The sequence below is a fragment of the Falco biarmicus genome, chromosome 8 (assembly GCF_023638135.1).
Source record: "Falco biarmicus isolate bFalBia1 chromosome 8, bFalBia1.pri, whole genome shotgun sequence".
NCBI classification, from domain to species: domain Eukaryota; kingdom Metazoa; phylum Chordata; class Aves; order Falconiformes; family Falconidae; genus Falco; species Falco biarmicus.
In genome coordinates, this window is record NC_079295.1 from 18136996 (window position 1) to 18160935 (window position 23940).

General features: G+C 38.9%; 1 protein-coding gene across 13 annotated transcripts in view; it reads left to right on the forward strand.

The window, feature by feature from the left end:
* ZNF385B (zinc finger protein 385B) overlaps positions 1-23940 on the forward strand; it is a 168234-nt gene that overhangs the window by 138823 nt on the left and 5471 nt on the right. For all 13 annotated transcript variants that reach the window (XM_056349327.1, XM_056349322.1, XM_056349332.1 and 10 more), the window contains 2 exons: positions 3127-3289; positions 23625-23870. In XM_056349327.1, the coding sequence (XP_056205302.1) occupies positions 3127-3289; positions 23625-23870 (409 nt within the window). The remainder of the gene's footprint in view (positions 1-3126; positions 3290-23624; positions 23871-23940) is intronic.

Below are 23940 nucleotides of genomic sequence, written 5' to 3' on the forward strand. Positions count from 1 at the left end.
CTTCGTGTTTGAAAAGAGTATCTGTGTTTCTACTCACAGAACAGAGATGAGTTGAAAGAGCCTGAAAAACAAAGGTTTACCAAAATCCAGCCACTGGCATTTGAAACTAGACAAATGTAGAAATAAATGGTATGTACTTAACTGACAAAGTCAAGCACTGAAACATTTTACCAAAAATAGATTTTTCATCTCTAGCTACTTCAGAATCAAAATTTTTTCCCCAAAGGCAAATGGACTAGTTCAAACATTTTTTGAAAAGGCTGGTGTTCTCAGAAGCTGTACTTAGATGCTCATAGCAATACCTTCTGGCCTTATAATGTACAACTATGAATTTGATAATAAAGATATTATACTAGTTAGAAAGCTTAAATCAAAAGTGAGTCCATTCCCCACATTTCCATGAGGCTTTGCTTGTGTTTGTGGAAGTCTTAATTTTAATTCTGCCTGGGCTTGTTTGTTCTCAACAGGTCTCTTGTACACTATATGAGGATTGAATGAAGGGAATCAAAGACTGTAGCAGGTTATTACTGATATTGCAGGCATTATTATTGCATATATCAGCAGAAAGGCTTATTATCAAAGAATTGACTTACTAAGTCTTTCTCTTGAGTGCACTTATGTCTTATGTTATAGCTTTGGCCTCAGGCAGCATATGATCCTATCAACAACACACATATGCGCAGAGCATAGAGTTCAAATATTTAAAGGGACATCATCAACTTGAGCGTGCTTGAGTGGAAAAATCTTGTACTTGCTATTATTTAAAGTTGAAAGTATTGGAATGGAAAGAGGATATATACACCTCAATTTTTAGCTTCACTTTCTTTACACTGTAATTTGTGAATAGTTCATTTAATTTTGTTGATGGCAAACACTCCTAGTACATCATGTAGCAACAGCAAAGCTTAAGACAAATGGACAAAACCCAGCAAGGGTGGGGAGAGACAGGGTGAGACTCTTGTGCTGATGTAAGACCCATCGACATCATGGGGTGCACACAGATCTGTGCTCCTCTACCCACATTCAGAACTGAAGAAGTCCAACCTAGAAGTTGACAAGTGTCCCTTTAAGTAGTGCACGTAGTAGAAGTGGTGTAGTTGTTTAGTTGTTCCTTGATAATTCTTAAATTGTGTTTGTACATGTGTTAATATTTCAAAGGTTTTAAAATCAAGGAAAAGTTTAATAGCAATTGGTGAGTAGACTTTTTACTGTTTGTATTATGAAATCTTTTTAAAAAAATCTCAATTTCATAGGAATTCAAAGTAAAACTTATTTAGTACCCTTTCTTGCTGAATGCTTGCTTACTGAAATCTCCTCTAAAAAAGATGTAGCCACAACATGTCACATACCCTGTCCTTTTGAGGCAGAAAGCACTGTGTTTCACAGGGTGTATAATCACTTAAGGAGCTTCAGTGTATAAGAACTTCACTTGTCTATTTTAGCATCACTTCTCCATCAGTTTTAACAGTGTATATAATTGTTGTGAGGACTCCAAACACCGTCTGTTCTCTTGTCTGGTCCAGCTGTTTCTACTCTTCACTTACACTCTACCATATGATAAAACTGTTACCACGCTTTCCCAAGGTGACTGTATTGTAATGCCTGTTTCTGCTGATCTTAAAATGATTGTCCTGGTTATGGCAGCACTCTTAATGGAATTCAAATGTCTTAGATGTTATAGTTGCTTTTTATAAAAAGCATGTGACTTGTTTCATGGCTCACTTCATTTAATGCGTTGAACTAAATAAAATACTCGTAATCAGTTGAAGAGAGGGAATGTGTTTTTGCATGAACATAAGTAAAAGTTTATTTACACCGATGTTTTTGTATGCCAGGTACCAAGGTGTGGTCATCTGGTTACATGAAGCATGCTTTCTCTGAGTGTTTTACTTTGAAATAAACTTAACTTTGTTAGTTAATATGTAACCTTCAATAGAGGCGCCTAGTAGTATATCTGAAATAATTTTTTAAAATTATGTTTGGAAATACTAATATTGCAAAGCTATTGCTGAATAGCATAATGTTATGAAAGTAGGCAGTGTTTTGTATACAATTATGTTTCTTACCCATTTTTGGTAAATTCATTTCTTAAGAAGTCAAGAAAAACATTTAATTCATTAACTGAAATTTCCAAGTTTTGGAGTTTCTATTAAGCATGTAGTTCCTTAGTTTTGCACCTAACAAAGGAGCCTGATTTGTCAAGGCGGCTGGTTATGTTAGGAACAATAACAGGAGCTCAAAATTACTGAAAAAAACAGGCATTTATTTGTGTGTCTAGCTTTAGCTGTGCAACTTCAAAGACACTGACCTAGTTTCTGAAGATAGCTTTAAGACAAAGGTGAAGGAAAGACTACATCTCAGTACATATTTCTACTGTTCTGTTTGGGCAGAAGAGTACATTATATATGAAGCACTTTGCAGGGGGAGGGGGGGAAAGCTCCTCTCCTTCCTGCCCTTCAGGTTCCAATGTTCTTAGTCTGTGGAAAAAAATATTCAAGGCAATTTATAAAACAATCAAGACTGATACGTATTTAGTTTTCTGTGTTTTAATTGGGTCTACTGAAGTTTATAGGTATGGTATTTCTTCATTTTAACCCTTCTTTCTTGATCTAATAGTGCAGTCATAATGTCATTAATGCCTGTTTCAATTGCTGATAGTGTAAGGATGAAAATATTTCAGGACTTTTGTGCTAGATCAAACAGGAGGGGAAATGGATTTAATCATGTTACAGCATGGTACATCTTTCTAAGTATAAGCAATACAGACTAGGGAACAGTACATGAAAATTGAGTAGCGCATCTTCAATTGGATGTGTTTACATTTGTACAGTGCTTTAAATCTTTAAGCACCATGGAAGCAAAGAATTACATCAGGAGTGACAGAGCTTTATGTAATCTTGAAGCCTCTTTTTCCGAGTTAGTGAAAACATGTACCATTCATTAAAATCCTGTCATTTGAATATAGAAGAACTTACATCTAGAAAAACTGTTAGTATAAAGCTACTAAAATTTTCTAGGTGGAATAATGTGGTGCCTACTATTGAAAGTGTCACTTTTCTGCCTTGTCATCCATTGTGTTATATAGAAGTACAGAAAAAAGTGAGCCTGATTTGTTCTCCTTTGTAGAGCCAGGCCGAGGCCCACTACAAAGGAAGTAAACATGCCAAGAAGGTCAAAGCACTAGAGGCAACGAAAAATAAACCCAAAGTTGGTTCTTCCAAGGACAGCGCAAAGGCTAACACAAGCTGCTCCACCACGCCAGTCACAGCCAACATCTCTGACAAATCAGGTCAATGAAAACTTTTTGTTCTATACATTCTTTATTTTCTCCTTTTTTAGTGTTTGTACGAGAGAATCTGGTTGCATGACAGTGATCTGTGACTTGTGTTTTCTAAACTATTTACTGTGTTTTCTTGTTCAGGATTGATTGGTTTTTATATCAGAATGCTCTTTCACATCTGTGAAACATCTGGTGTCCCTGAAAGCTGAAGTATTTTTTTTTTTTTAACTTGTGAAATTGACTCTTATAAAGTATGTTCTTCATACAACAATAATAATGAATGGTGTGGGTGGAGGGGCAAGTCTGAGATGTATGTATTTAGCTGAAGCATAAAAAACCTTTGTGAGGAATTTCTCCTTTCTGAATAGGATAATAATGTTCAAACAGGGAAGCACACCTACAGAAGTGTAGTGAAGCCTCATGGCATGGATTATTTCCTGACTTGTACAGCTCATTAGCACTCCAACATCACTTCCCCACCCCCCTGCCTCCATATATAGTAATCTGAGGAAGAGCAGTAGCATTAATTGCAGTGGAGTTGCTGGAGTCTCTCCTTGCTCTGTTAGTGTTGTGTTACTGAATGAAACAGGAGAATCTCCTGAACTCGCTGACAGTCTGAGATACTGTACTTGTTATGCAGGAGAAAGCAGCTACTGTGGGTTGCCCAACTGTTGGTCTAATAGACTGCTTCTGATAAATTTGCTTCTGTCTTGATAGCCATTTATTACCCTCTTCACCAGAGCTGAGCTTGCCTCAGATGCCTTAAGGTGAATGACACAGTTTTCTGACGCACCACACCTCCCCCCCCCCCCCCCCCGCAAAAAAAAATAATTTCCTTATCAGTCAGCCTGCTGTTTTCACAACAGCACCAAAACTGTCTTTGTCTGAGTACTTAGCAATGGGTCCCAAATTTTGGGTTGATTCACCTAGCAAATCACATTTTAGGTTTGAGAGAGATAACATAAATCCAAGTAGCATCTTCAGGTAAACAAGCCATGTTACTATAAAACAGTAGCAGACTACCATTGATCTAAATCAAATGTGGACTATTGAACGAAAAGAGATTTAAAATATTTGATAAATATTTTACTCTGAAATATCAAAAATAGCTTTGGTTAAAATGTCTTACTGCTCCAGGTGTACACTGTAAGAAGTCAGACAGCTTCTTAAGTAAGGTATCAGTTAAAACTTCAGAGGATTTAACATATTAAGAATGCATTCTGTGATAATGTAATTGTTATAATGCCCTCCTCTGACTATGCCAAAGGCTGAGGGCCAAATAACGCCATTATCTCTTCCCTAAGTCTGGATCTGTCTCGTGTGTCCTTTGCCAGATAGATCTGTCCCTGACATGATTTTCTTCTTCTCTGTGCAGTGTACCTAAAATCATTCACACCTCTACATTCAGTTTCTGATAAAATAATCTAACCCATGGCAAGGGAAACCTGCTCTCGATATTTTTATATTGCCCTGTTTTGTCAGTGTGTTGGTTTATGTTATTAATTACTCCACATAAATTAGACAGATTACCATCTGTGTCTGTTGGATTATACCACTGCAAATGTTTCTACATTAAAAAATAAATCACAGTGGCGATTTAGTTAAACACTTTTTACCCGTTAGGAGAACAGTGGGATTCTCTGTGGAGGGGAGAATCCTCAGTGCCTGTTATTCTTCTACAGGAGATTGCATATGGGATGTTTGGGAGGCCAAAAACCTGAACCTGGCATGGCAAATTCTCCATATACACAGGGAATGCTGGTCACAGAGCTGGGGAAAGCTTGGAGGTGGGGGTTTTTACCATGCTAAGGACATGAAACCAAACCATAATTTTGATCAGCTACACGTTCCCTTACAGTGGCTATTGTTCATCTGCTCTTTGACATATGTTTAGCTCTTTAACGTAGTGCTTATTGCAGCTAGTGCAATCACTATGTTGCTTCTGGGAATCAGTGGTAGGGGTTTTTTTACCTTGGAGCAACTAACTGATACCATTTTTTCCCTGAATATTTTAACACAGCTTTCATTCTCTGAGAAATGGATTATTACTATATATTAACTGTATAGGTATATTCTAGTTTTCCTTAAAAGATTTCTAATACTGAGAGTTTCAGTTCATGTGTGTATTTGTCATCTTGGTTTTTGTAGCCTGATTTCCAAAGGAAATGAGGGTTACAGTCACATCATCTATCCGTACTTCTGTTATTCTCTGGCCCTGTCTTTACAACTTTGACTATATTGTCTAGCATCAAGAAAATGTATGAGATAGAGGTTTTAATGAAGCTCCTAGAAGTCTGATGGAAATTGGCACCTGGATAGAAGAGAAGCCTTAACTTATGGTCCATCCTGAGAGATGCTACCATGTGAGCTCTGTTTTGCTTGGCCTGCTGACTGGCCAGGCACTATGTTTCTGTTCAGGATGGAGGGTGGTGGTGGTGGTGGTGTATGAGAGCGTGTATGTGTGGCGTAGATCTGAAAAAAATTGCATTAGAAGGACATAAGGTGGGGCTACATGGAATCAAGGAAGGGAATTAAATTCCACCAGTTGCGGAGCTGTTGTTTAGCCATTGCATTTTGGAGTATTGCTAAGTTCCTCAGAAATGTTCATCAAGAAGTCAGTCATTCCTGGTGTCCTCTTCTTGGAAGGAAGAGGAGAATGAGAAGCTAAACAGAGAAGACAGTTTGAAGTTCTTGTGTTTGTTATCCACTGTACTTCCACTGGTATTAGTGCAGAATGGGTAGGGACTGTTATAGTAAACTGATAAACTGAATTTACTATTCTTATATGTAGGTCCATTAATAACAGGACACAATAGGCACATCTAACAGCCTTTTTGATGTGCTGTCATTTTGCGTGACATAATGATAAATGATCTGGAGCTCTCTGAATGGTTGCTATATATTGAACTAAAATGTCAAGTTAAGTTTACTACAGAGCCATGTCTTCAGTGGGTCAGCTATAGCATGAGATCCAAAACACTGATTTGTCAGAAATCACTATTGTAGTAGTAACAGGAAAAATAATTTCACTGTTGGCTCAGTTTATGTGATGAATTTATGAAAGGCAAAACCCAAACTCATCCAGTCCTTATTTTTCAAAATTTATGATGCGGTGGTCTCTCTGCAGCCGTTCCTTTCAACTTGAGAAGTGTAGCTGCTGGTAGAGCTACAAAGGTTAAATTAATCTTTAAGCTCTTTTACGAAGTTTCCAGAAGGATGTGGGCTCCTGCAGACAAAAGTAGCCTCAGCCAAATGGAAAGGGGTGACTCTGGAACTCAGTCTGATGTGACAGTGCCCAAGCTGTGAGAGAGTGGTCTTCCGTGCTGGGGTTAATAATACATTATGACTCAGAAATTACTTTTGTAAATAGATCATCTGCTGCACATGTAATGATAAAGCCACAGTACCACAGTGCTGTGTTGGCTGCAACCTCGGGTAAGGGAATATTGATGGGCTGGATTGCACAAGTTTTGCATCCTAACACGACAGACTACTATGTGATCCTATTTTCTTAGTGCACAACTCTTCACCATTCAGAAAATACTTGTTTGTTGATATTTGTAAGTACCACCATCCTATCCTGTTGACTGTTTCAGCAGACAGGAAGAAAACTCCACAGCTGATGTATGACAAGGTGGCAGTTCCCCTACCTCTTGTAGGGTCATGTCTGCTTGATTTGACGGGTATTTGCAGATTGAAGGTGTCCATAGGGGACCGTTTCATAACCTGTCTCCCACACAGTTTCTCTGTCTAACTAGGAGAAGTCTAGTAATGGCTACAGAACAGTTTCATATGCTAGAAAATCACTACTGTGACACTGCAAGCTTTTTTGTAGCTGCTTTGAGCCATGGCTACAGAGCAGCAGTGTTAACAGCACCGGGAGCTGCTCTTTCATTGAGGCTGTGGAGGGTTGACCCTGGCTGGACACCAGGTGCCCACCAAAGCCACTTTATCACTACCTCTCCTCAGCTGGACAGGGGAGGGAAAATGTAACAAAAGACTCATGGTTTGAGGTAAGGACGTGGAGATCACTCAGCAATTACCATCACAGGCAAAACAGACTTGAGGTGGGGAAATCAATTTATTGCTGTTCAAATCAGAGTAAGATAATAAGAAATAAAATGAAATCTTAAAAAAAACCTTTCCACTACCCCTCCCTTCTTCCTGGGCTCAACTTCACTCCTGGTTTCTCTACCTCCTTCCCCCCAAGTGGTGCAAGGAGGTGGGGAGTGGGGGCTGCAGCCAGTTCATTACACGTTCTCTCTACTGCTCCTTCCTTCTCCGCGGATGGGCCCCTCACACTCTTCCCCTGCTCCAGCGTGGGGTCCCTCCCACAGGGTGTGGTCCTTCAGGACCAGACTGCTCTGGCATGGGTCCCCCATGGAGTCAGAAGCTCTTGTCAGCAAACCTGCTCCAGCCTGGTCGTCTTGCCAGGTCACGGCCTCCTTTGGGCATCCACCTGTCTTGACATGGGGTCCTGCTTGGACTGCAGGTGGGTATCTGCTCCACTGTGGACCTCCGTGGGCTGCAGGGAAATCTCTGCCCTGGTGCCTGGAGCACCTCCTGCCCCTCCTTCTGCACTGACCTGGGTGTCTGTGGAGTTGTTGCTCTCACACAGTCTCACTTCTTTCTCCAGCCGCAATTGCTGCTGTGCAGCAGCTTTTTTCCTCACTTCTTAAAGGGGGGAAACCTTTAGTGCTACCACACTAAAGGTGCTACCACAGTGGCTGATGGGCTTGGTCAGCAGCAGATCTGTCTGTAGCTGGCTGGCTTTGGCTCCATCAGATACAAGGGAAGCTTCTAGCAGCTTCTCACAGAACCCACCCCTGTAGCCCCTCTGCTACAAAATCCTTGCCACACAAACCCAATACAGGGGCAAAGATTCCCTTTCCTCCCTGTGGAAGCCCAGGATTTTCAGGGTGGCTTTACACAGAAGTATACATATGTGTATGGCATATATGTATGGCATTGCATTAGAAAACAGCAGGGATAGTAACCACTACATAACACAGTCTAGAATATTTAGTGTGTTTTAAATATAGCTCTGAGAATGCACTAGAAGACAGTGTCTGTGATCCCAGGTTAGCATAATCTAGATGCTTACAGTGATGAGTCCTTTAGGAATGCGTATGGTAATAACTGGTTTGAAATGTCACTGTTTACTTATCAAGCAAAGAGGAATTCTTTGATCATACTTACAAATCAAAATAAATAGTTCAAAATGAAGCAGGCAGATGATGTGGTATCACCTCATTTGCATTTTGCTTTGATATAAAAATCAGGAAGTAAATGCAACTTTTAAACTACTCAAAAGAGTCAAAACCAGGTTTCAGATTATAAAAGTAAGGTCATTTTTTTCCCCTGCCTTTGATCTATTCAGTATATGCTCTGTTTCCTTTGTGCCAATGAGAGGTATGGACATTTCGGGTTCAGTCCTCATTCAAGAGCAGAAGGCTCTGCTACTTGGGACTTAGTAGGTACAGATAAACCCTTTGGATGCTCTCTGAAAACACCTTTTTGTTCAGCTGGTGCAGGAATAGGCAACATTACACACCTAACTAAGCCAAATGCTAGACCCTGTGTCAAATCATGACCTCTCATGACCTACTGCTTTGTTCTGTAGCAATGTCTCGGGGCAGCTCAACAAGCAGTTCACAGGGTCATGGTGATGATATTCCAGCATATGAGCAGTCCTGTGCTTATCTCGCTGTGTATGGCAAGGACAGAAGGAAAGGGATGCAACTGGAAAGTTGTTTGCCAGCTTCTCAATCCTAAGTGGGCTCCGTAAGAGTTATTTAAGTCATTACAGCTCTATAACTAAAACCAGCTGGAGGTTGTTCTGGGGAACGTTGTCATGCTAGAGTGCAGTGCAGCGTCTGACACTGAATGGGCTAGCTCACATTTTTAAAACAGCCTAGACATGTTGACGGACCTAATTAATGCCAATAAATGCCAAAATAAATGTCATGTAGACATATGGTAATTAGCTGGCCCATTAGACAGGACTGGCAACTCCAAGCTCTAGCAGCCTTAGAAAAGTCGACCTTGAGTTCTCATCTGTGGGTTTTAGTTTGTTAAGGGCTTTCTGTGGGTGCTTTGGCAACAAAACTGAGTGTTTTCCTTTTATTCCTAAAGTAGTGCAACACGTTGAATCACATTCATAGGAAGATTATGATGGGTTGGATTTCTCCAGTGCCCCAATTACCAGCGCTGTTTATTCATGAGCTACCAATGAGATGTAATGTCCCAAGGGAGAGCTCAGTTTGTATTTCACAAGTCCACCATCAGGACACTCCCTTAGTCATGTTGCTTTCATTGCTTATTTTAAAAATCTTTCTGCCATTGCTTAAATTCTTAACTTTTCCGTATGTATCTCCGAACTTAGAGTAATCCTAAAAATGATACCAGTTCTCTTAACAAAATCCCTTTTCACCTGAACATTTATTTCCATTTATCACCTTGTTCTCCACTCATTTTAAAGGAACACCTTGTTTACATAGCTCAAATAAACCTTTTTTTAGATAATCCTTCAGAAATAGCTGGGAGAGAGAGGCATGCAGCCTCCCCAGCTGAACTGTGGTCTGTCTGTTCTGGGAATTCTAGGTTATTTGTCATATAGATACCATCATAAGAACCTCAAAGTTTAGCGTGTTTCTAGGGCATTTATTCTTCAATCTTTTGATGCTTTGTAATGTACTCAAGTCCTCTAGACCTCAAAACATGTTGCAGCAAAGTTGAATTCTGAGGGTGGGGCAGGGAGGGAGAGAGGCTGTAGAAGAGAAGCACAACAAGGATGTGTTTGGCTTGCTTTTGCCCCAGCGTCAGTGAGTCATATTTGAGAGGTTGTGTCTTACGCCACTCAGAGTTGCTCATTGTTAGGTCTAGCCTCCATCAAAAGCTACGAATGGCCTCATCACTTCTTCACATTTATGCTTATGTGAAGAGTTGTTCTGAAGTTATACTCTATAAAATAATCATGCATCTGCATTTGTATGTATTGAGATAGTGCCTGCTAAGCAGTGGCATATTTCTGTTAAAGGTGTTAGTTTATGGTCAACTAAGTGAAAATTCAGTCAGATTCAGCCACCAGAGTCATTCCAAGGGCATTTTTTCATTAAAGCCTGAGGATTGTTCTTTTTCAATCAATGTTTCACAGCCATCTGAAGATTATTCTATGTTGCCACCTGTTGAAACTCTATCCCCAAAACAGAGGAGAAGGCACAGTGTAGAATTTGCTGCTTGACCACAGTGGTTTTATAGTTGATAATATAAAATAGTATTAACAAATGGTCATAAATTCATCACAGATACACTGTTGCAAGTACTGTATGTGTATTTACATGAACATTATGTTATTGGTATTGATATGTAAAATATACTGTCGGTGGCACACGTAATGCCTGTATTGGCTCTATTACTAATAGCTTCCAGGCACTTTCTGGTGGGTTATTTCAGCAGCTGTTTCGGGAAGTTGCTGTTTGGTTTATGCTCTTAGGATGAAAGGTTAACCAAAAGGATAATTAGCAAATCAAAGTCTATTAACAGGAATTCATTACAGTAGATTGGATCTTTGAACCCTTTTCCTGTCACTCCGACTGCTCATACTTTTCAAAAGTGGATATTGAAGCCTCAACTTTCCATGAGTGTCTTACAGCCTGAATGGAAGAGCAGTCGTTCTGCACATTTTGGTGTTGATAAACTCCTGGGAGCTCCTGGAAGTCTTCAGGTGTTTCTTCAGTCTGTCTATAATAATGCTAACTGGTACATAACCAAATTCTGTACCTCTACTGAAAACTGATTGTAGGTGCCACTGCCTGAAACATATGCTCTGTGACTGATACAATTACATTGACAATCTGTTGCAATTCTTGTTCAATTTCAGTCTTCTTTTTCTACAGTTATTATATCAATTGAATACATGCAAGCAAGATTTTGTTTTGATCAAATGGTAGACTTTTTCTCCCACAGTAATTAAGGCAGAATCTCTGCATTGCATTACAAAAAAATAGGTTGTGAGGTGAAATAAGACTCTTTTTGGGTGCTTCACTGTGCCTGAGCATTCATGTGTCCTGTATCATTAAAACTGTACCACTTATTCCAGTTCTAAAAACTTCATTGCATATTTTTTTCATTAGCACCCTTAAAATTATTCAAAGTTTTTCTTACTTTGCAGATAGGTACAGAAAGGCATTGGGCCAAGCAAGATTGACTCTCTTAATGTTGCTGGACAGTGGGAGCAGAGCAAGGACACTGTCAGCTACTGGTTTGGGTCTTTTTTAGCTAGGTGTATGTGGTCATTTAAAGAATCCATTTATATACTTTGAATCTTTCAGCACCTCTTTTATACTGTAAAAATCAGGCATCTGTTTTTCTTGTTTGTTCTGCTGATGTGCCTATTAATATCCAAAGACTTTTTTGGATAGGATGGTGATGATAATGGAATGATAATAAGGTGAATATGAGGTAACAAAAACTACTAACAAGTGTGTGTGTGTACTTCCATATATACGGGACATAATACCGGGTAGGTGGTACTACCAGAACTATTATGTATCACATCATTCTTTACTCATCATTATCTTTACAACATACGATTACAAGAGTTCCTGAGTCTTCAGGTAACAAAATGGAGAAATTGGGACAAAAAAGGAGCAGCTGGCAAAAACAGAGTTAAGACAGATACCAATGTCACTCATCAGTTTTGCAATTTTCATTAGGAAGAAAGATGATCAGAAGTTACCTAAAAGGTGACGGTTATATAATGAGATTTTGTAAAAATTGCAAATGAGAGAAATAAAATACCCCCTTCTTTCACCTTAAGATGGTTATTATTTTGATGGCAAATGACAGTATTATTCGCCTAGAGAAAGAATTAATTCATGAACAAAGCCCTAGGTTTGTTTTTAGAAGACTAAGAAATTCAAATCAGTGGAAGTTCTCTTTCTTTATGCAGGACTGAAATTAGCCCTTTAAATCCATTAGAATGGAAAACTCCCCAAAAAGACAGCTGCTGGTTTTGTTGTTTGTTTTAACAAGCCTGGGAGGAATAGCTTTATCTGTACCTAATACTTTCACAAAGCTTATTAAAGAAATATATTGCTAAAGAAGTACAGCCATTCTTTTGAAGCCAGACATTTCATTTTCTCACATAACCAGAGCATAAATATCAGAATGCTGGTGATTACTCATACAATTAGTAGTTGCATTGCGTTTTGTCTGTGTCCAGTTGTGCCAAAGTTAAAGGTTGCGCTGAGACTGTAAAATGTGAGTTAAATTTCCTTCTTTTCTCTCAGCTTTTGAGTGAATTTCATCTCCAACTCTAAAAGAGTGGCTCAGGCCCGTTGCTGTTGCTTCAGGATGCTTTGGTTCTGCCCCTAAATGAGCTACATGTTGTGTTTTACCTCTTTTCTGGAAAACATGTACTTACAATTGGGGAAAACAGTCTTGCTGGTGGGGTTTTTCTGTGTTTCTCAGCAACTATTTAAGTAAAGGAAATGACCTCTGAGAGTGCAGGCTGGTCTGGTGGAAGCTCCACAAAGTCAATAGTGTGGCTTTATTTGGGGTTTTTTTTTTGGTAAATGGTACTTCAACTCATATCTGTCTTCATTTTTGTAACAAATGCAAGCAGCATTTAGAACACAAGGAAAAATGCATGTTGCTAAGGGATGGCAGGCAATTGTGAGACTGAGAAGTTGATGAGTGGGATTTAATACAGACTTGTTCAGAGATCTTGAAGCAAACACAAAAGCAAAAATACGCATGGCTGGCACAACAGACAAATTTATATAGGTCTTTTGGAAAATCTTCCTTTATCATCATTCCAGCCTTATTTCTACAGCTGCTGCATTATTGACTTGGTATAAGAAATATGCTACATTTCCTGTAGCATAAAAATTCTGTATATGCACACTGGTTACATATTACTTCCTTATTACTTGTTTTCAATGAAAGTGAAAATATTTTGGTGTCTGTTAGACAAGGTATATTAGAAATACAATTTATTTGTCAAATCTTGAGGGCATGACTAAATACTCACAGTCTTCAGGCAAACTTGCCACAGCAGTCAGTGAGAATGCACAATTATAGATGTCATTTAACTGAAATGAAGATGAGTGTTTCATAGTTGACTTCAATGGCAGTTCTGCCTGGGCAAGTACCAAGTCAGTAGTTCAGAGACAGACCCCTGAGAATGTACTTGCATGCAGATTGTCAGTTCTTCTTGATTCATTTATTTAGACATCCATAAATTTTGTACTGAGTTCCAAAGCACTTCAGCAGCTGTGGGTAGAATTTTAAGATTTTATTATTTTTTTTTTTGCACAAACGGCAAGTGAAATGTGTTCCTAGTAATATATTTCAGATTCATAAATGGAGGAGGCAATGTTATTTTTTATAGTTGAGAAGATGAACTAAGACATTTTTAAGGAGAAGTGAAGGATGTCTGGGCAGAATACAGTATGTTTGTTGTAATCTTTGAATGATATGTTTTTAAGCATTCCTACATTATTAAAATGTTAACAAGACAATGCAGTACTACAGAAAGTTTGCATTCCAGAACCTCTAAAATAAATGTGGCATAATCTGTAATGGGAATATAAATTATTCACAAAATAACAGATGTCTGGTGCCAGAAAAAGATAAGTTTAACCAGTAAAACATTTACTTTTACTCAGATGAGAGTCACATTTTGTAATAACAGATCTTATACCATATTTCAAATATTGCCCAAACTGTGTTATGATTTTCCAGCTCTTAAATTTTTCCATTCCAGCCAATGCAGACTGGCATAGCTCAGAGAAGATGAAAGGTTAAGGTGGATTTAAAGTAAATTTGCCTAGACACATAGCAACAGGACCCAGGAGGACTAAGCTGTTGGGTAGTCTCACTTTTATGGATATTCGTTAAATTAACATCCACCCTTGCTAGCTGCGTGTTATGTGTCCCCTGGTTAGATCCACCTTGTTTTCAACTGCTGGAAGCATAGTGCTAACTGATCTTGCTGAGTTTTAGGAACAAACGGCTAGTGAAAGTTTTCCCAACCTACTGTGACAAGGGTGTGATGTGTCACTGAGAAATTAGATGTTGGCAGTGTACACTATGAAATTGCTTTGTATTTGTGTTTGTAGACAAGCTGATTTTCTCCAGAACTAATGTACTGCATTCACCATATAGTTACCTGTTCACCCTTTTCAGTCTAAAAATTGTAAAAGGCCGGGGGTTGGGGGTAGGGGGGTGAGGGGGTGCAATTGCATTAATCTCTTTTTAAATGAGGAAAGGAAAAGTCTGATGTAACCTGCGTTCTGTAAAAAAAGCGGAATTGAATACAAGCAGGTGAAATGGAGACACAACACAAGTTGCTTCAAGTGAGTGTTAGAAGTTAATTTGCTCCAGACATAGTACGTTCACTCCTGCATTTTGGCTAACAGTGCAGAATCAACCTTTCTTGTTCCTCCTGCTTTTGCACAAATAAATTGCATTGCGTTGGAATATTAAACAAAAGATTTTTGAGATGTGAATGCCCTTTGTTGATACGTAACAACTTTTGCACAGCTACTTTGATATATGATTTCTAGGTATGCACCAGCATTTTTTTTCCCTTCACCTGGTGAGTGCACCTGGATTTTTCTTGATCTTAGTCAGTAAAACAGATCTAAAACACCAGCCAACCAGCCAAAAACAATTCCCCAAGAATCCCCAGCTGTGCAAGGAATTGACTAACAATCATAGGTGATATAGTGGGATCATCTCGGACACCTCAATAACTGGAGCAGCAGGCAATCTCTGTTCAGGAAGGTGTACCAATAGGTACAGAAATAGATTTTGCAGGGCAAGATTTTACAGTTGCAGAATGGTGTGTACTTCTGAATATTTTCTAATTCTCATCAGTCTGCTTTCATAAAAATTAAACCCATCCAAAAGTTCAAAACCAAACCTTTGTAATTACATCCTTCATCAGTTAGAAATATTTTTGTACTCGGAAAAAATGACAGGTTCCTTTGTAATAGAATTCCCTGGAGTCTTTGGTATGCCAAATCAGAAATAAAATATCTAAGAAATTAAGTATCAACATCACTGTTGTACCATAGCCAAACAAGCAATACTTTTGAAATGAAAAAGATACTTCAGCTCAGCCCGTTGAACGGTAGTGATGCAGTTAATCAAATAATCAGTCTAGCTACAGAGTTCACTCAATATTGCAGAGCAATCCAGACATTTCCTCATGTAGCTTCAGTATCTTGAGAAAATATGCTGTAGCTTATTTCAGTCCACATTTGTGTTTGAGATGAAAAGCTTTATATTTATAGCTTCCACTTGTTTCTCATCTTTGTATGGAAACAAAATTGCTTTTCTTTAGAATGTGTCAAACATATTTATTTCATGTAACAACCTTTCATTACATAAAACCTAGCCATTTCTCAGACAGGCCTGAAGTACAAGAGAAAAACATTTCACAAAAACTAAAAGTAATCAAAGGGTTAATAGACACACTCGGCTGTCTGATTTGCATGTAGGTTTGCAGTGGAATTTTTCTAGAACAGAGCCCTACGGGTTTCTCAGCCTCATTTCTCAGTAGACTGCACAACTGGTGAGAAAGTAGGTATTTTGTCTGACAGCCATTAGAGTCTCATTATTCAGCAAATGTGGAGATAAAACAAAAAGATTTTGAAATCCCTTATCAAAGTTAGCTAACTGTTTTAATGAGTGTCAAAAAATAATCTAATGCTCTTTGTTCATTTTTTTTGAGTGATGCTGTGATACAGGACAGAGCTTAAAAATGCTGTAAAGGTTGTGACCGCTAGTGACTTAATTGCTTTCCTGCTATTGCCTTTATGGCATATATTACTCATAATGTTCATCTTTTTCTTCATAAAAAGGATAATTAATTGTGTAAGTGCCTGCTTTATTCCTTTGTAGCAGTACGAGCCAGCAGAAGATAAGACTTTTCTGTGAAAAACAATGTTTTGAAACTTGTTTTTCTTACTGGTACGATTATCTATCTCTCTGTTCATTAGCTTTTCTGCCAATATATTGAAGGAAGCCCTTCTTGTCCTTCTTTTAATTCAGTCATTGATGTTCTTCTCCCTCCATATCTTATTTCAGGGCAAAGAGATGTACAGCGACTATTGTTTCCAGTATGATGACTTGGAAGTCCTCTCTCTCTGCCCCAGACCTATGTCCCAGGGTAGAAGATCCTAGGGTTCATTTAGGCAGTCCTTCAAGTGTAGTGTGGCTAAATAAGATTTCCCCACCTTGATCTTATTTTGTTATGGTTTCTTAATGTATCCCTTAATTACTTTCAGCCAGGCTTGTAACCTTGCTGACTGTGATCTCTCTGCTTTCATGTTTTTATTTTAAATGCTGCAAATTTTGTTACAATATGTCTGTGGTACAGCTGAACCTACTGATTTTTTCTCTCTCCAAATTCTTCACGTGCTTCACTTTCAAAGCTCTCCATACTTTTGTATGTCTTCTGTAACATACTTTCAAGATGCTGACTTGCACCTACCACCCATCAGCCACTGAAATCTTGAAAAGCTTCCTGCTTTTCCTGGTCCTACTTGTGAAAAGCTCCCTGCATACAGCTGCCAAAGTTACTCCTGTTACTCTCACCTCTGAAAATTTCTCTTTCTCTGTGATGGATTGAAAAACAGAAAAAAGCATATGAGAAGTTTGGCTGCCGCACTGGTGCCTTTGTTGGTGACTAGACCACCTTACCGTTCTGTGTGCAGAAAGCTTAGAACAGCAAGGTCAAATGATAGATAGTAGTAGTATCAATGAACTAGCTTCTCTTCAGCATTGTCAACAGGCATGTGTTATGAAGAAGTGTAGGAAGAAAAAATGTAGTGGGAAGTAAGTGTCACTTTTTAGTTTTATGTCAGATGTGCCAAGCGTCTAGCATGTCAGATTTTAACTGAGAATTTTATTTTTCAATAAACGCATTTTAACTTTGTGTTTATTGATGACAGTTTACCTACAGGGATAAGCTTTTCAGCAAAATTGTTTGGATTGTGTACCACTGTAATTAATGCAACTGATTTTACCTTTGCTACACAGTTGATCAGAGAAAGAGCATTTATATAATGGTCAGACAACTTCATTTCCTCTCCCCATTCTGTAATCACTGTATGTCTCAAAGGTTGTTTAATGCAGCCCAGTATTCACAGGCATAATTGAAGCTGTTGAAATTATAGGGAGAATGTGAAAATCTGTTTCACTCTGTGCAGCTGTACTGGTTTGGGAGACATGCTTGCTTTACCTTGAAGTCTCAATTACTCTCCAAAATCAACACTTCAAATTAATACCAGCTACCTGTAACACAACTTATGTGAACTCCAGGCTATCATAAGACAATCTTTGCATCACATTTTCTAGTAACACATAAATAGAACATAAACCCATCCTTTCAGAAATCACTTTTGGTTTTAGTTACCATAGGAAGTGGCATAGTCAGAAATTAATGGAAAGTGTTCGGGGTCGTCAAGCTGTCTATGTTTTCAAAAGTCATTCTTTCAGTAGTGATGTGGCATTGTAACAAAGCGCCGTAAACAAGGCTGATTGCACCAAAGGATTTGCACCTAAGCATGCCTCAGTTCTGCTTACCGGTTGCATAGGCTTGATAACCATGCAGTGGTCAAGTTATATAGTAAATTATTTTGTTGCTGTGTTTCTTCTCATGTAGCTGTTTTAGGTTGGAAGTTGCATGGCTCTTTCTGTCAGGTTTTTCAAGAAGAAAAGGAACACAAGTATTTACTATTTTCTTACTTTTACGAAGGAGAAGAATAAATATCTAGACTGCCAAAAATAGTTTTTCCATTATGCTCTTTTCTAACCTGGCAATATGTTCTGTTGTGCAAGCAGGTGGAAGAATTATAACAACAAATCTCTATTTCTAGGATGGGAAATGGGCAAATCTCTCAAAAGAGCCTCTGTGTGGGGCTGTCTAGAGCAGTGGTGGCCACTTTGCAATGTCTGTGCTGCCCTTATGTTGTACTTACTTTGTGTATGGCTGCTGTCCAGTGCCTGCAGCTGGGGGATGCAGTGAAGGACCTGGCGCAAGGAAAGGTGCAAAGGTGAAGCCTGGCAGTGGGTGATTATAAGTATGGTGTGGTCTCTTCCTGGCAGGGAGCTGCCTCCATCACAGCCAGCACCACTCTGGGAAGCTGTTCTCTGTCCTGGGATTCTTGTCTGTCCGTCTGCTTGGCCTTTGGCACAAGGCGTGGGTAATAGTCTCAGCTTCTGGCAGAGAAGAGAGGTAGGCAGGTGTAAAGCTATACTTTTTATCACATGCACGCACACAAACAAAATACATATGTTCAGTAATTGAAATATTATTTCTTCTGTTAGTCACAGTAAGAGCAGGCTTATTTATTTATTACATACAGGCAGAATATTTATGTGATGGTTTTGTAAGGATTATTAGGATTATAGCCAAACTCCATCTAAAAGCTTTTAGCATACGTGTTGGAAAGGGCTCCTGCAAGTGTGTCACATGTATCATCTTTACCTTGGATAATCTTTTGGTTACAATTGCTATTTGAACAAGCTGTTGCGAAACAGAAGTTTATTGTAGTTATGTTTTATGTATCTTCAGTGATAAAAAATGTGCAGATAGGCATGTTGTGGGATCTAAGCAGCATTGAGTATTATTGCTACAGAAAACCTTTATCATTTGAATTTCTAGATCTATACAGGAGGTTTAGAATTCTTCTTGTTTTTATTTTTACTAAGAATCTCAATTCTGAATGATGGATCTGAATTTTAAGTTAGATATCTATTGAAAATAGCATGTATATTTTTGTCATGAAGTCCAAATTAGAACTTCTGCCTAACATGCACCAAAATCATCACTCTCACTCAAGAAGAAAAAAAATTATTTCCTAGCTGTAGAAAGCAATACCTGTAGGCACATTTTAGCATGGTAAGAAGAGATAATTTGAAAATATAAATTTATAATGTGCAAATGTATATAGGTTATTAAATTGTAAAGACTTTACACAATTCACAGAGTAAACTAAGTGAACTCTTTTAAAGGTACCTCATAAACCAAACTGCTTAACGGAATGGTTAGGGGGATTAAAAAAAAATACTTTTTCTGCTTTCGGCATGGACTGCAGCGATCACTGGAGCTGTGAGCCAGCGCGGAGCATTCTAAGTTCTTCGCCAGGAAAGAAAATTACTGAAGAAATGCAGGTTGAGTGTCAGAGGGAAGAAGTTTTATTGTAACATTTTTGCCCCTTTTTAGAGTTAGGGCAAACCCCATTCACTTAGTTGGACTAGGACAGCATTAACAGGTGAATCCTATGTAACAACTATAGCAAGAGTTGCATGACCTGCAAAAGTGAGTAAATCATTTCAGCTGTCTTGCATTGGAAGCTAGAACCTGTTAGATTTGAACCTGTCAGATGTTATCCTGTGCTGTGTCCTGACTTTGTACGTACAGCTGAAATGAGGCAGTACTAATTAGATAAGTAAGTTTTGAATTTTAACATGGTGCTGACACAAACATAAGGCAAACAACCAGAAATATGTGAAAACAACTTCAAAGCAGAATTGAAACAATGTAAGTAGGCGACAAGAGCATTGATATTACTGAGCCCCAAGCAGTACTTAATTAGCTTGCTTTATTTTTTCCTTGGGCTCTATTTCAAAATAAATTCAGGCTTCAGTAAGAACTTGAAATGAACCATTGATTTACTTCTCTGGAGTCTTAATTTACTTAAAAGGGAGACTTAATTTAAAGACGGGAATTTAACGCACATGAAATATGGCCTTTCCATGAGCAAAAAGAACACAGTTGGACACAGTGCAATGGTATGGGTTAGATTTGAAATGAACCTCTTGCACGTGAGTTAAGATGTGAGCATTTCAGCCTGACCCAGACTCAGATTGAACCACATCTACAGTTTTCTGGGAGAGGTTGATACCACTGTGGTCTCATGCTTCCAGCTGTGCTCTGCCGAGCTGTGCAGCAGAAGCTGGTGCATCCCTGGTCCTGGGCAGAACGGACTCACGCACTTGTTTGGCCTCTATCTGGCTCCATGGGGCCTGGCCCAGGTGGAAATCAGAGCAAATTTGAGCCTATTCTCAATAATACTTGCCTTCAAAAACAGCAAAAGGTCTATAATCCTACAGCTGCATCTAACCATCCACATGTATTTTATATGGTGATTACCGTTTGGAAGTATGTATATGCATGCAGGCATTAACAGTTACATTTCTGCATGGAGATATTATATGTTAGCTCTGTGCTATAAGTACAAATAAAAGAGTAATCTTCTTCGTGCTTTGTATATACATGTGATTTGCATTTCCTGTGCTTTGCACAGTTGAATACTTGGCATTTCTGTCTCAAACGTAAAACTGTAAGTAATGGTGTTTTGAATTCCGTGGATTGAAAACAGTAAGCTGTTATCAAAAGCCCATTTGGAGAAATGCAATTTTCTGATTTTAGGAGCCAGGAAAACCCAATTCTGGCCCCACTGCAGTGACAAATATGCATTTAGCTCGGTGTACTTTCTGTGGGAGTTAAACTGTATAATAACCTTACAATTATGATCTTTGAAGATGTTCTGCATTAAACATTTAGAATGGTGGAAGGAAACATTAATTCATAGAGGGGCGTATGTCTCTCTTTATACATCCCCATCGATGAAGAGCTTATTTGTGTCAGGAAGCTTTCCAAATGATGGAATTATTATGTGAACTGAGGTTCTTTCCAAAAGCTGCAATACTGGCAGAATTGAACCCAGCTGGATGCTGGTAACTTCCCTCTAGTTTTCTAGAAGTTTTCTTGTTAGCTTTTTACGCCTTATATACTCTAGAATTGCTTTGTATAATGAATAACGAAAACACTGTAAATCTAGGGAGTATTTTAAAAATTGACATAATACATCAGCTGGTGGGCAGCTAAGTGAGGAGATTTGGGAAATGAAATCTGTCATTTTACAATCATCTGCTAAATTCAGCGATGGCAATCCATCACTCTGTGATGGTAGTTGGTGGCCTGTTTAAAGATCTTACTCTTGCTCAGGACCTCGCTCCACAGACACTTGATGGCAAAACAAAGGAATAAAAATGTGCTCCTTCTTGCTGCAGGCAGTTTGAACAGTGAGGTCAGGGGCTGCAAGCAGGAGCGTGAATGATTCACTTGCTGCACGAGGTGGTCTCTCAGGCCAGGGGTCCGCCTCGGTGCACATCGGTTGACATTCCTGCTGACCCACTCCTGCTGTCTTGCTCACAGGAGATTATTTCTGTCACCAGGAAGTGTTTTCAAAAGCACCAAATCTTTATGCTTACGATTAAAAAGAATACATGGGGGACAACACAAAAAACCCCAGTCAGCCGGGGGAGTAGTCTCTATATCTTAACATACAGCTTGCAGTTCTGCAGGTGTGGTATTCTTTTAAGGCCTGAAATGCAAAATACTGAGGAACCTTCCTTTATTGCACGCGGGTTCACCTGTATCCTGGTGTTATGCCTGTTGCAGTCTGGCGTAATATTGCATAGAATAACAACAAAAAGTCTATTTTCCTGTAATGTGAACTCACAAATGGCAGCAGTTCAGCATGTTTCCTTTGTAGAAGTTAGCACTTCTGAGAACTTTCCATATTGAAAACTCTTTAATTTAGAATGTTAGCAAATGCTATTTATTAAAAACCTGTATTTTATGAAGACTCAGAATCATATAATGTGTTCTAGATTTTTGCAGATGTGACTTACTTCTATAGAGACATTAACATTGAGTCATCTATGAACTATGATTTAATATCACTTTCTTTTGTCATACTTTATCAATCAAAATACGTTCACAATCTGGTTTTATCATTAATTTGGTCCTAATAGTAGTCTTAGTTCTTGATCATTTTCAGTGTTTACTTTGAAATTACACTGTATGAATGGTATTATTTTTATCACTATTTTTTTGAAAAATCATCATTCTTTTATTACATTTTCTTTCTCCTGGTTTTTAACTCTCTAAAATTGATGTACTGCAATGCACTTCTGGGAAATATGCCAACAACTGTGGGCTTTAGTTTCAGGATGCCTGTTCATAGTTCATACGCACTCTCAAGCGTTTGTTGGAGGGGGTACAATCCCGTTTTCAGAATTCTTTGTAGCCCAGCATTGGCCTGATACACAGAGTGATGTTAAGACAGGGTTGGGTGGCTCTAAACATAAAGTGAAAGGGCCCATATTTAAAAATAACCAAATGCTCAAAATAGAACCTAGTTTTCCCAATCAGCTCAACACTACTCAAAACTATGCCATAGGTTTCAAATGGGATATAAGTAGTTTTTAAGAGGTTGCTGTTATATAGATGTTGTACTTGCTTAGATGATAAAATCTGATGCCTGTTCCGTGTGATGACAGGTCACTTACACAATCATTTCTTATGTCGATTTTGTCAGGGTTGCTCATACCAGCACCACTGTACTGTCCCCCTCCCATCCCATGTTTGTTAGATGAGCTTGTTTTACTGCTGGCAACCGGTATGGCTTGTGGTCACAAGGCCTGCAGCTGAACAGCTTAAAATGCAGTGAGCAGCAGGCAGCATGTGGGCGAGGAGCGTTTGAATACTGGCTCTGGCACGAAGTTCCTCTTCAGGTGCAGTTGGGACATTTAATCTCTCACCTTGCCATCGCCATCTGTAAAATGAAGTAATACCTGCCTACTGATCTCATAGGAGCACAGATGATTGACTCATGCTTGTGAAGTGATACAGGAATGCACTGAATGCAAATTGGAGCCATCTGATCTCCAGATATATGGGGAATTGCTCATGGAAAAACCTAAAAATATTAACAGCTGTGTTCATGTGTGTAGTGGAGTACCATAAGCAACTCCTGCAACTGAAATGAGGGATATCATATGTCAAGATGGTGCTGGAGCCTTTCAGCGTCCTCCCAGTGACTTTGAGAAACTCAAGCCATTCCAAAGGCAAATACATTGCTTTTTTGTAATCCACAGTACAAAGCCTTGCATGTTTCTGAGTGCTCTCCAGTCCTTAACCCTGGCTGCCTTTGGGGCTTTCTTGGGCTCCTTTCAACTGGCCAAACCTTCAGCACGACAGCAACAACAGCTGGCATGAATTTGTTGAAGGCATCGGTATTCACTGGTAACCTTAAAAACAGGAAAATCATCCCTTTTGTCAAATTACACACATTTCACGGTAGGATTTTAACAAGATTTCAAGGCTGCTGCTGTCCTGTATAAAATGAGATGAATCAGGCCCCTGTCGTGTTAGGTTCACTAAAACCACAGGACTATTACTGTATGATTATTTTTTTTATTTATTTTTTTTTGTGTACAGCATATTATGACATAAGTATTTTGCTTCTTTTAGAAGATAAAGGGAAAGCAAAACCTAATAATGCAAGTCAGCAGTCCAGTACAGAAGTGGGTCCTTTTCTTCCCAAACCTGGGGTGGCAACAGTGGCACCTGTAACACCTGCCTCATCCTCCAAGAGCACGAATGGAGCTCCTAACACAGCGTCTGAGTCAGAAGAGGAAAAAGCCAAAAAACTACTTTACTGTTCATTATGCAAAGTGGCTGTGAATTCCCTGTCACAACTAGAAGCCCACAATACAGGTGAGTATGCCTACAGTGCAAGTCAGTTGTGTCTGTTATCATGTTTAAAATTCAGTGTAACAAGCTGGTT